The sequence below is a fragment of the Balaenoptera ricei genome, chromosome 9, assembly GCF_028023285.1.
Source record: "Balaenoptera ricei isolate mBalRic1 chromosome 9, mBalRic1.hap2, whole genome shotgun sequence".
In the NCBI taxonomy this organism is placed as follows: Eukaryota; Metazoa; Chordata; class Mammalia; order Artiodactyla; family Balaenopteridae; genus Balaenoptera; species Balaenoptera ricei.
Window position 1 is genome coordinate 95,837,849 of NC_082647.1, and position 12,844 is coordinate 95,850,692.

General features: G+C 35.3%; 1 protein-coding gene across 4 annotated transcripts in view; it reads left to right on the forward strand.

Moving 5' to 3' along the window:
- KMT2E (lysine methyltransferase 2E (inactive)) overlaps positions 1 to 12,844 on the forward strand; it is a 97,106-nt gene that overhangs the window by 73,002 nt on the left and 11,260 nt on the right. For all 4 annotated transcript variants that reach the window (XM_059934128.1, XM_059934130.1, XM_059934129.1 and 1 more), the window contains 3 exons: positions 1,840 to 2,104; positions 3,047 to 3,145; positions 12,429 to 12,593. In XM_059934128.1, coding sequence (XP_059790111.1) covers positions 1,840 to 2,104; positions 3,047 to 3,145; positions 12,429 to 12,593 — 529 coding nt within the window. The remainder of the gene's footprint in view (positions 1 to 1,839; positions 2,105 to 3,046; positions 3,146 to 12,428; positions 12,594 to 12,844) is intronic.

The window sequence follows — 12,844 nt, forward strand, 5'->3', positions numbered from 1 at the left end:
GAAATCCCTCTTCCTTCAGTATATGCATCTCTACTTGATTGTTGGAGTCAGATTTATCCTGATAACTAAAGTGTTTCCTTTTTAGCTCTTTCTCCGCCCCCCCACCAAGGTGGAAAATTGAGCATAATAGCTCTTTGCTCATTGCTTTGGGAGACTATTTCCCACAGTGGTTAAAAATATAAGCTTTTTATAATCTGACTCTCTGGTTTCAAATCCTAGCTCGGTCACTTATATTAGTTATGTAACCTTGGACCAATTTCATCATCTCTCTCTGCCTCATTACCTCATTATAATATGAGAAAAATAATACTCACCTAACAGGAATATTTTGAAGATTGAGTTAACACATGTAAAGGGTTTAAAACCGTTCTTGATACAAAATAAGTGCTGAATAAATATTAGCAGTTGTCATCATTATTATTTGCAGTTCTGTTATCCTAAAATCAAAGAAAATATCTAGAAAAAGTTTCCAGCTAGTTTCTATTACTGCCTGATTTGGAGGGGTGAGGGGTAGACCATGGTGTTCGAGTTCTACCCCTGATTCACAGAATTAGACAGTTTGACTTGTAGCTTTCTACCAGTGTTGAAAGTGAATGAGTTAGGAGTATTAGAAACTTGGAAAAGTAAATTATTTTTTATTATGAACAAACATTAAACTACTCAAAACATGCAAAGTGGGAGTCTTCCATTATTGTTTAACTCTGGTTTGGGCATTCAGCCTGTATCCTAGAGTTGAACTGACTCTTGGTGGTAGACAAGAGGGCAGAGAGTTAAGAAATACTGAAGAGCTGAAAAGTGTGGGCTTTGGACTCAGACCTGTATTTGAAGGTCATCCCTACCACTTAATGTGTGACTTTGGACAAGATACTGACCCTCTGAGCTTTAATCTCATCTGTAAAATGGAAGTAATAATTATCACTCCTGTGAAGATGAGAGGTAGTGCAGTTATTTTTCAAGCTTCCGTTTATTTGAAAGAGGGAATACCTAAGGGCAAAAGCAAACATGACATTCAGTTTTTTCGAGGTAGCTTTTTAAAGAACCCTGGTTATTGAAATCATTCCTTAAAGTGTAAGGTTTGGTATTTATTGTACCTAGCATTTTTTATTTAGGTCAGATTTAGAGTATTTTATCATATTCTGCATATACACTTTATAGCACTCTGAGGTAACCTGGGGTTTTTGCCTTAATATAAGCCATGGTATCATTTGACTTAAAAAGACTCAGTTTTGGGCTTCCCTGGTGGCGCAGTGGTTGGGAATCCGCCTGCCAATGCAGGGGACACGGGTTCGAGCCCTGGTCTGGGAAGATCCCACATGCCGCGGAGCAACTAGGCCCGTGAGCCACAACTACTGAGCCTGCGCGTCTGGAGCCTGTGCTCTGCAATAAGAGAGGCCGCGATAGTGAGAGGCCCGCGCACCGCGATGGAGAGTGGCCCCCGCTTGCCACAACTAGAGAAAGCCCTTGCACAGAAACGAAGACCCAACGCAGCCAAAAATAAATAAATAAATAAATAAATAAATTTTTTTAAAAAGCTATACTTCAATTTAAAAAAAAAAAAAAAGACTCAGTTTTAATTTATTGGGTTTTTTTCCTTCTGTAACCCATCACTGGTTATCCTTATGATTGAGGGCCCAATCTCTGGTCAGAAATCAACTTCTAATTATTATATTGTTTTTATGAGAAAATTTATTTTGTCATAGTTACAAGGAATGAAAATTAGCGAAAACGATTGCTTATAATTAGTAATAGCATACAGTTTTGTGGAGGTGTAGCTTAAAATGGATTAGAAAATATTACAGTCTATATCTTGAACAAATATTTAACTGGTTTTCTTTCCAGTAAGTACAAGGTGGATTGTGCATGCCTCAAAGAAAATCCAGAGTGCCCTGTTCTGAAACGTAGTTCTGAATCCACGGAAAACATCAATAGTGGTTATGAGACCAGAAGGAAGAAAGGAAAAAAAGAAAAGGATATTTCAAAAGAAAAAGATACCCAAAATCAGAATATTACTTTGGATTGTGAAGGGACAGCGAACAAAATGAAGAGCCCGGAAACTAAACAGAGAAAGCTTTCTCCACTGAGACTATCAGTATCAAATAATCAGGTACTGAACTATGCTCTACTGATTCTTGATGAAAGAAGTTAACAGAAGAAAATTAATTTGTCATATTTTATCCCCTTTTTTATATAAAATGGCTTAAACTTTTTAAGTCCATTCTGTTATTTAATGAAGTACTTATAAATGGAAAATACGGGTTCTGCTAGAATTTGTACAATATTTGTTAAACTTTTAAGAAACAGCTCACCCAGCAAATCCTTGTAGAATTGAATACAAGATTTTCCTAAAACTGGGTAATTAAAAAAATTCTTCCAGATGGCACTGTCCTTATGTTTATAATAAATGTTCTTATTTAAAGTCTTAAGCCATATGATTCCTTTCCTTTAATATTTGGGACATAATGAAATCAATTCTATAGGGGTGACATAAGATTTTTGAGAGGAAGTTCTTTTAAAAACACGTAAGATAAATTTGGGGAAAGAGTTTGGCCTGTACTTCTGCTTCACCAGGAAGTATTTTGTTATATGCTCTCTAAACAAATGGAAGTTAGTTAGGAGGGACCTTTTAAATGTGAAGATTAAGTAAGCTTTTATTCGTCTCTGTTGTCTTGTCTTCTAAGGATAGTTTCCCTTAAGTGTTAAATTGAACAAACATTTATTAAGCACTTGGTATTTGTAGGCACTGGGTTTTGTGAAATAATTTATATGTTTATGTGTTGGTAAGAATATAAACTTAAGGCTTTGTGGACTCTATTGATAAAGAACATTATTGACTAGAACTTTGAGAAACAAAATTATTTGATTGCATGATTTTGAAAAGTTTCCTGAATTAGGAACCAGTTTTAAGTTTCTGAAATGGATTTAAGTACTATTGTAATTTTTCTGTTTAATTAATTCTGGTTGAAAGACATTTAAAATACATGGTTATGTGCCTCTAGTTTCTAGATGGAGTAGTAGTTTCTATAAAGCCATCATTTCCATCTTTCAGGAACCAGATTTTATTGATGATATAGAAGAAAAAACTCCCATTAGCAATGAAGTAGAAATGGAGTCAGAGGAACAGATTGCAGAAAGGAGAAGGAAGATGGTAAGTTGGAAGGCCAGTAGCAGCTTCATGCTGTCACTTGGGTTTAGTGACACTGCTCTTCCCAAAATACTTGCTGCTGCCTTTAGGAGGGCCTTTACCCTGTTCTTTGAAGTTAGCAAACATGATGTGTCACTGAGCATTTCTATTTGGCTTTGTCATTACCATTCAAGTAACTTCCACTAATCTTTTGTATTTTCACTGTATTCATTAGACAATTTAGAATTTCTGACATTTAAGAAATAATTTTTTAACATTTTTGAAGCAGAGTACTATTAATAAATTTTAATGCCAGAATTACTGTTCAAAGTGTTTTTCATTAACTAAATGTATCCTTTCTCTTCATAATTTAAATATAAAACAAAAATGGAATTTTAAAGCTTATAATAGCACTAAATAAATGGCTTATGCAAAAAAGAAGAAAACCCACTGTTTGGCAGCTGCTATTTTTGCATCTCATACTGCTATCATAAAATAAGGTTTTCATTAAAATAAGTTTAGTAGTTATACTCCTTGTACTATTTATTTGAAATATCTTAACCTGTATAAAAACTAGGACAAGATATTTTCTTAAAAATCCATGGTAATTTAGCAATTGATACAATGTCTAGGCCAGTTAACAAGATATTATGATATAGTTTGCCTTAAGATTTGAAAATGACTTTATATACCAACTGATGATCTTAGTATGGGTTTTCCCCACTCCCCTTTATTTTATATGCTCCCTTGTTTCCTGTTTTAGTGATTTTCTGTTGTATTTCATGGAATCTCAGGTGTCATATACTTAGCGGTAGGATCTTTGGATTTTGGTCATTGTAGGCCTGCTTAAATGTAACTCTATCTTATTGCCTTGATGGTCATTCCTCTAACACTGATGTATTGTTGATGTTCAAAATTGCAAAAGCAATGCAGAACTGTTTCACAGCCTCAGGATTTCAGAAGCACTGCTCTGATGGGACAGGGTAGTGTTAGGAATAGGAGAGAAGAAAAACAAATATAGGGGAAAATGTTGGAGGAGGTTGCTTATAAAGAAAAAGGAGTTCTTCCTCTACCTAAAGGAATTATCTTGAACCTTTTTCAAGATTGGGTTACATCTAATAAATTACCGGTACCTACCCAAATTACCTATGGCCCTTTCTTGACTAGACGTTCAATATTGGCCTGTTCATTCCACAACTGCCACAGCCTTGTCTTTGCAATAATCCTGCAGAAAGTTTTAGAAGATCACTTTAGGGTATGATTGGTTTCTGTATGAGGCATGCATCTGATACAAATATGGCTTTAAGGGCTATAACAATGCTTTTGGGGGGAGAGAAATGAGAGGAAAAAAAACCTCAAACCTGGAGGTTTGTTATATGACTCTGGGGCTACTTTTAAAATACTTCCTTCTTTAAGTGCTGAGGAAGTTAGTGGAGCTTAGAACATCCTCATTTTGAGATCGCAGAAGGAAAGAGAAATGCCTTTTTGTTGGACATGATGGAACTTTGGATAGGTAGACAAAAAGGCATACTTGGGAATCCGGTTTTGTCCAGATTTTGTCTACTAGTATGCTATATTAATATAAATGAATACTTCATGTTTTTATATCTGTTTTAGCATATTCATTTTAATATATGCCACTAAGGTGGCTGTGCAGCTGAGTATTTTTCATAGGAATAAACAAACGTATTTAGAATTTGGTATTTTGAAGGGATATGAAATATTTTTTATTCAAGTATTGTTGATGTACAATATTGTTTAAGTTACAGGCGTACAATAGTGATTCACAGTTTTTAAAGGTTATACTCCATTTATAGTTATTAAAAAAATATTGGCTGTATTCCCTGTGCTGTACAATATATCCTTGTAGCTTATTTTATACCTAGTAGTTTGTACCTCTTAATCTGCTACCCCTATATTTCCCCTCCGCCCCTCCCTCTCCCCACTGGTAACCACTAGTTTATCTATATCTGTGAGTCTGCTTCTTTTTTCTTATTCACTAGTTGTAATTTTTAGATTCCACATATAAGAGACATCATACAGTATTTGTCTTTCTCTGACTTATTTCACTTAGCATAATGCCTTCCACATCCATGTTGCTGCAAATGGCAAAATTTCATTTTTTTATGGCTGAGTAAGTAGTCCATTGTGTGTGTGTGTGTGTCATATGTACACACACACATATATATATATGTGTATCGGTCACATCTTTATCCATTCATCTGTTGATGGACACTTAGGTTGCTGCCATATCTTGGCAATTATAAATAATGCTGCTGTGAACATTGGGGTACATGTATGTTTTCAAATTAGTGGTTTTGTTTTCTTTACAGACTGAGAAGTGGAATTGCTGGATCCTATTTTTAATTTTTTGAGGAACCACCATACTGTTTTCCTTAGTGACTGCACCAATTTACATTCCCACCAACAGTGTACGGGGGTTCCCTTTTGAAATAAGTATTTAAAAATCCTTGGCTCCTTAACCTGTAGCCTTCAAAGTCACTGTAATGTTGTTAGTTGTAATTGCTATGTTTGCCTTGATGTTTTAATTATAGAATTTTTGCTATACTCAAATGACTAGAATGCAAAAGCATGCATCTTAGAATTCTTAAGCAATTGGTATGGCCCCCTCCCACTCCTCAAGGTATTAGTATTTGTGGATTGAAATATTTTGTTTTGAAAAGTTTAAATACTCATCAGCCTTTATTATTCCAGTGTTTGCCTTTTATATTGGCTATGTTAACATCAGTAATTGGAAAGATAGGTCAACTCCTGAGAAACTTAGGTCAAACTGATTTAAATTTTCTCCTGTGACAGGACAGACTTTAAAGCATTATAATAGGAGATACCAGTTCTCATGTGTATCTATGAGATTGAAATATAGAGTCAGACTTTCCTCCCAGATAAGTACCATGTAATGTCCAAATTCAGATATACTTCAGCCCATCCTTTTGTAGTATAGCTTGAACCATATGAAATTGTTGATTTGATAGTTTTTACCTACACAAATGGCAATTCCATATACAACCTAATATTATCATATTGCTCAGTCTCCAAAAATAGCACCAGTGATTTATGTAATTTGGTTGCTACTTTGCTTTTTTTGTTGAGAGTGGAAGATAATGTCTCTGCCTTCAAGGGCATTTAGAAAATAGTTACAATGCAGCAGGAAGTGTGGTAAAGGAGATATATGATAGGTAACTTATAGCTGGAAGGATCAGAGGCCATTTCATGAACTAGGTAGAATTTACGATTACCTTATGATGTTTAAACAAGTGCAGATTAGTTTGTGGCTAAATTGTGTGGTATTGAATGGGTGGTTATTTCTCTAGGGGAAATAGCCTGGAGGTAGTTATGTGATAAATCACATTTGGCTGGAATTATAGGCTGTTTTTTGGGGGGGGGGGTGAGGAGGGATATAGGAAAATAAGATTGGTTGATTGTAGATCACATGAAATGCTGAATGATGAAGATTTCATGAAAGAATACGCAAATCATTAGGGGGCCAGGGTAGAAAGCCATTCTTTTATTAACATTTTCCTTTTTCCTCCATTATATTTTGTCCTCTCCTTACAAAAGCTCACTTGTGGCTAAATGGTATGGAACTGAATAGATGGTTATTAGACATTTTCTCTTTAGCTAGCAGTAAGAGGTACTTCTTTGGCAGTGGGTTGGAATTGACTTGGGAGAATCTTAAGCTGAAATACAGTGGGTTGAAATACAATGATACGGTAAGTTGAAATACAGCAGGCTGTTTATACTCACCTGGTTTCAAAACCGGGGTACTACTGAGTAGACTCTCCCAGGTCCATGGTAGTTGAGTTGAAGTTAGGTGGCCATAACCTTGTCAGAGGTTAAGTGTACAGAAGGGGGTTAGATATTGGGAAGCTCACCTTATTTTGATGAACAGGTGATTGATTAAAAATATAAAACCTTAGACAGATTTAAATTCAAAAGGAGGCTTGCTTCCCCTCCTCCACCCCATTTATAATGAAATGAAAAGAACCTCCTTTGTAGTATCTTTTAATATTATATTTTCAAAATAATTTTCCACAACCTTATGGAAAGACTACTTTGGGAATATAGTCTTGGTAATATTTGATGGCCTATTATAGTCAGATTGCTTAAACTGGAGTCCATGGAAGGTGGTTCAGGTGGTCTTCACATGTAGGAGGATAGAAATTTGAGACCGACAGAAGGATATGAAGGGATAGTCAGTCACCTAGGTATGAGTTTCTTAAACGTGTCAAGCATCTAGGACAATCTAGAATTAACTGTATATCACTAGAATATAAACTACATAAGGGCAAGGATTTGTAGGGCTCATTGCCTTAGCCCTAGCTTCTAGGGGAAAAAAAAAGGTCTGGCTTTTATAAAAGTAGGTGGTCTATAATTGAGCTTATTAGATGTTCCTGGCAGCCGTTTGAGGAAAGCTATAGATAGGCCCATGAGTGTGAACTAAATGAAGCTTATCGTCCAGGCAGGATGCAGGATTCTCCACAATTTTCTCAGCCTTGATCCTTCACGTCAGAAAGTATTCCATGGAACTCTAATTTAAGATGTTTTGTGAAAGAGAGAGCTTTGTGGCCAGTTGACTTTAGTAAACAGTATACCTTGTCCCCAACTTCGAGATTTCCAGTATACATGGTGTGTTTGAAACCTCTTGAGAAATTGTCAGCATTTCCTCAACTTGTACGTCCTTGCAACTTGTTTTTTTGTAGTGACACCTTTGATATCCTGCAGATTTTTATTCCATAGAAAAAACATACTCTGAGAAAACACTACTATACAGAATCCATGCTCTTACTAATGTCTCTAGGAAGTGACTTGATTTAGAAGATCACTTTAGAAGATGCAAAAGGATTTTTAATAATAGTAAACTACAGGGAGGGTAAATTTGCCAGAAAAGTCATCTGACATGTATTGTCCATCTTACTTTTCTCTCCTCAGAGCATGATTAAGTTAATGTTGATTACTAGTTTTAATTTTCTAAAGTCCCATTTTCTCTCATCACAGTGTTTAGGAATTGTTTTTCCCAATATGAATAATTAATGAATGGGTAATTAATCGTAGTATTGACTAGCAAAAAGGAACCCGTTTATTTTTATAGGTTGTCTGTTCGAACAAAATGATATTCAGCTTCAGCTGCCTTGTAGTAAATTCAAGATTTCCAAAATCTTGTTTAAAGACTTCATTACATACCTTCAAATTACAGTGATATACATGGTTTATATAATGTATACACAATTCTTATTCACTTAAAAATTTGGGTGTTTGTTATATGCTGAGCACCATTTAAAGTACTGGGTGAACAAAAGAAGGCAAGGTCCCTGTTCTGGAGCAGCTTTCATGGAGGATGGGGTGGAAGGGAAAACAAACATCAAACAGGAAAGAGTACTATGAAGTTAAACTAAATCATGATGTGGTAGAGAAGAAATGGAGATACTTACTCTTTTGGAACAATTTTATTGGTAAGCAGTAATCTTACCATTTTTTAAAAAATTAATAAATTCCTATTCAAAAGGTTAAGGGAAGTTAGTTGAGTAAGAAGTCTTTTAATTTCTCTATTTCAAGGCTGTAAGTAGAGTAATTCGGTAGGTTGGCCCTGCCATTTCCCTTTTCCTTTAAAAGGTAACTTTGTTGTTTTTGTTTTTAAGAGCCACTTCCTACTTGGTAGTAAGGTAAAATAAATAAATAAATAAAAGGAAATCACAAAATACCTAAATGTCTTCATTTTGTTTCCTTCTCAATTCTTACATCCTACTACTAGCAAATCTCCTTCTAAAGCCACTGTAAGGCATCCAGAGTACATAAGCTTATTTTCACTCAGCTTCAAATTACCAAATATCTCTAATTGGGATGAATTCTAACAGTTTAGTCAGTTTAGTTTATTTTTTCAGTTGTGATATTGTATAAAACTTTAATTCGTGTTCTTTACTATGTAGTCCTTGAACTATATGGACCTTAGGTTTTCACCATTTTTTTTTAATATACATTTATTTATCTTTGGCTGCGTTGGGTCTTTGTTGCTGTGTGCAGGCTTTCTCTAGTTGCTGCGAGTGGGGGCTATTCTTCCTTGCAGTGCAGGGGCTTCAGTAGTTGTGGCTCGCGGGCTTAGTTCCTCTGCAGCATGTGGGATCTTCCCGGACCAGGGCTCGAACCCGTGTCCCCTGCATTGGCAGGTGGATTCTTAACAACTGTGCCACCAGGGAAGTCCCTCACCATTTACTGAATAGGGGCTCATACAAGAAGATCTCCATAGTCTCTTCCAAGTACAAGGTGACATGATTTCAAGTTAAATTTGTGTTCCAGTGTGTTTATACATTGAAGCACAAAATTGTAATAAAAATTCTCACTGTACCCACTCCTCAAGTGATAAAATCCTATAAAGGGATATTATTAAGCAGACTTTCTGCTTACAGAAAATTACTGTACTCTTGTGTGTTACCGTAAAGCCATAAACTGAAAAATGTCATAAAAGCAATCTGTAGATCATCAGAGATCTCTCACAGTTTTTTTAGTTCAGCACCCCATACTCCAGCATTAACAACAGTGTGTCAAAAGTCAACCCTGTCTGATTCTAATTCTGTATCAGGGTCTATCAGTTGCCAAGCTCATAGAGAGTAAAAATGACTTTTGAGGTCTGAACAGTCAGTGGCTTGGAATGAGTCATGATAATGAAACGTGCAGGTCCTGGTGGTAGCCTTATGTGACAAGTATCATCTAAACTACATCCAGCTCAGATGTCAGGGGCTGTGGACAGTCTGCTGGGGCTAATTAAGACTCCTAATTTCTCTAGTCCCCTGCACAATCAGCTATAGTTATCTCAAGTTATCTCTTATATAAAACTTATTTATCAGATCTATAAAGTGGGTGGTAAATTTTCAGTCATTACATACTGTATATCTGGTTGTGTATGTCAAAGAATACACTGGTGAATATAAAAGCTGAATGACATATGAACCTTAAGGAATTTAAAATAAAAGTAGATTAGTAACTAATGTTTTTTTTTTCCTTCACATAATCAAAAGCATGTTTACATTTTCTAAAAAGTGTGTGTTTTAAGATGAAGCTGAGTTAAAGCTATTAGGATACCTGTTTAGTGCTTTCAGTTAATAGTTGTAGTAAATGTAGGAAGAGTTATGCTTTATTTTGCATTATGTAGTGTGTCAGTGTTTGGTAATTGGAAAGAAGAACAAATTAGGAGCCTGGAAACCTGGATAATAATTATGGCTCGCCTTTGAGTGATTCACTTAATACACGTGGGCTCTGGTTTCTTCAGCAGTGTAGTACTAGATTATTTTTAAGATCCTGACCAGCTCAAAAAGATCGCGTCATCTCGAAATAAAGGGTTTTGCTTTGACTATCCATTAGCTGCATTGTTTACCAAGGGAGTTCAATTTTTAAATGAATTAATTTTGTCTTTACATCAAGTAATTTTATCTCTGACCCTTACTCTATCTAAAACAAGTGAATAATGGACCATGTCAAGGAAACTTCTTTTGGCATAAATTCGTATTTATCTTAGGAAACCTTGGATAATCATGACATAGAAAATATCTCCTTTGGGTGCCTGGCCCGTGGGTAAATTTATTTTATACATAAAATGATTCTTGCTAAGACAAGTTTGTTTCTTTTGGAAAAATGTACTTTTCCCAGATTTATTTTTAAATTTATAAGCACAATAATGAACCCCTTCTCTTTCTACCCACCCCCGTTCCACAGGTGAAGCAATTATGAAAATCATATTTTTTAGTTATTCCAGACTTCTAAATTTAGGGTTTTAGAAAAGCCCTAATGTATTGAGACAGGATTTTTATAGAGAGCCATAAATGAAAGGGGGTCGAGTAAAGTGATTTATAAGACCAGAAACATGAATTATCTAAGGAAAGAATTTGGCTTTAAAAGTTCCAGTTCCAGTAAAGAGATCAGCTTTTGCCTATGTTCTTTATTTTAGTGTCTTATTAGCCATCCCAGACCAAGAAAGCTAAGACGCAAATATGTGTCCATGAACAAGTAATCTTACCTCTTTGGATCTCAGTTTCCTTACCTGTAAAATAAAGAGGGTGAGGATAACACATTTTATAAGACTGACACATTTGCAGTATGGTAGTTTGTTTTCACTAATTATAAAGTTCTCAGAAGAGTTCTGTTTACATATTTCCCTCACCTAGTGGAACAATGAAAGAAAAAAAATATAGGAAAGAGTAAGTAATAGTTTTCATAGTGTAGGTGTCTTAATGCTTGAATCTCTGCTGATAATTACTCGAACTCTAAAGCTCTGATATTGAGAAGACCATGCAGCCAGACCTTGAGTTACTGATCTTTCTTTCCCACATCGATGACAATAAAGGAAGAAAAACAAATGGATCTGAGCCTCAGGACCTGGTTCTTTCCATTTGGAGAACTGGACAGTTGATGGACATGCTTCCTGTATTTGGTTGAAACCTGAAGCATTTGCCAGGCCCCCTGGCCAAGGCTCTGGGTCTTGCTTTTAATGTTCTCTCTCCAAAGAGAACTGACGCTCAAAGGAACTCTTGCTGTTTTCCGGTCTCTGCCTTGAACTGTCAGTGTAGACAGGAAGAGCAGAAGATAGAGGAATGCCTTATAACAATTACAGTGGAGGGCAAGAGAGCCAAAGTAGAAATAATAACGCCTAAGAAATGCCTACCATTTTCCAAGTAAGGTTGGAAAACACAGATATTTTATATTTGAACTCATTAACAATTCTGTGAAGTGTAAATATTGTTACCCACATTTTATAAGACGCTCAAAAGGTTAATAACTAGGGTTGTTACATTGCCTAGGGCCACAGAGATAGTAAATGACTGGTAGCATCATGATTTAAACCCAGGACTTCACCCCACAATATCCTGCTATGACATGTCAGTATATTCACTCCTTACATTTATATGGATTTAACCTTTTCAACATATTATTACCTTAGGAACTTTGATCTTATTTTTAAAAGGCTGCCTAATGTATTATTGAGAAAAAAAGATTTTTGGTTTGATAAAGCAGGGTCGTTCTTGAGTCTTTTTTTGGTTTTGCGTTACCTTTATCATTGACATACAATCATCCAAACATTCCTTTCATTGAAATATATTTGTAATGACAGGGTTTACCGAGATGTTTGGGATTCTCAAAGATCTCAAATGAATATAAATGTTTTTAATCCCGTATCTACCATCAAAAGAGGTGTTTTGCTAACACCATCATAGAAATTTTTTTTTAATTTGCCATGAACATTTGGACTTTAGAATTTTACTTCAGAGCAGTATTTATTACGTTACTTTAAATTTTGTAGACAAGAGAAGAAAGGAAAATGGAAGCAATTCTGCAAGCTTTTGCCAGACTTGAAAAAAGAGAGAAAAGAAGAGAACAAGCTTTGGAAAGGATCAGCACTGCCAAAACTGAAGTTAAAACTGAATGTAAAGATGCGCAGATTGTCAGTGATGCTGAAGTTATTCAGGTATTATTATTCAGGTCTAGTTTTATTTTCACACTTACCCACTTTCCAATAAAATTTCCACAATTTAATTACATCTATAAAGAATTTTTGATGTGATACTAGCTTTTCAATAGCATTTTTCAAATCCTATGAGAATTTAGACTTCAGCTATGAGACTCTACTTGCTTTGTTTTTGAGAGTAAGAAAATTTTTAATTATGTCAATTTAATATATATCAGAATTCATAAATTTGGGGCAGTTAGCTTCTGAAG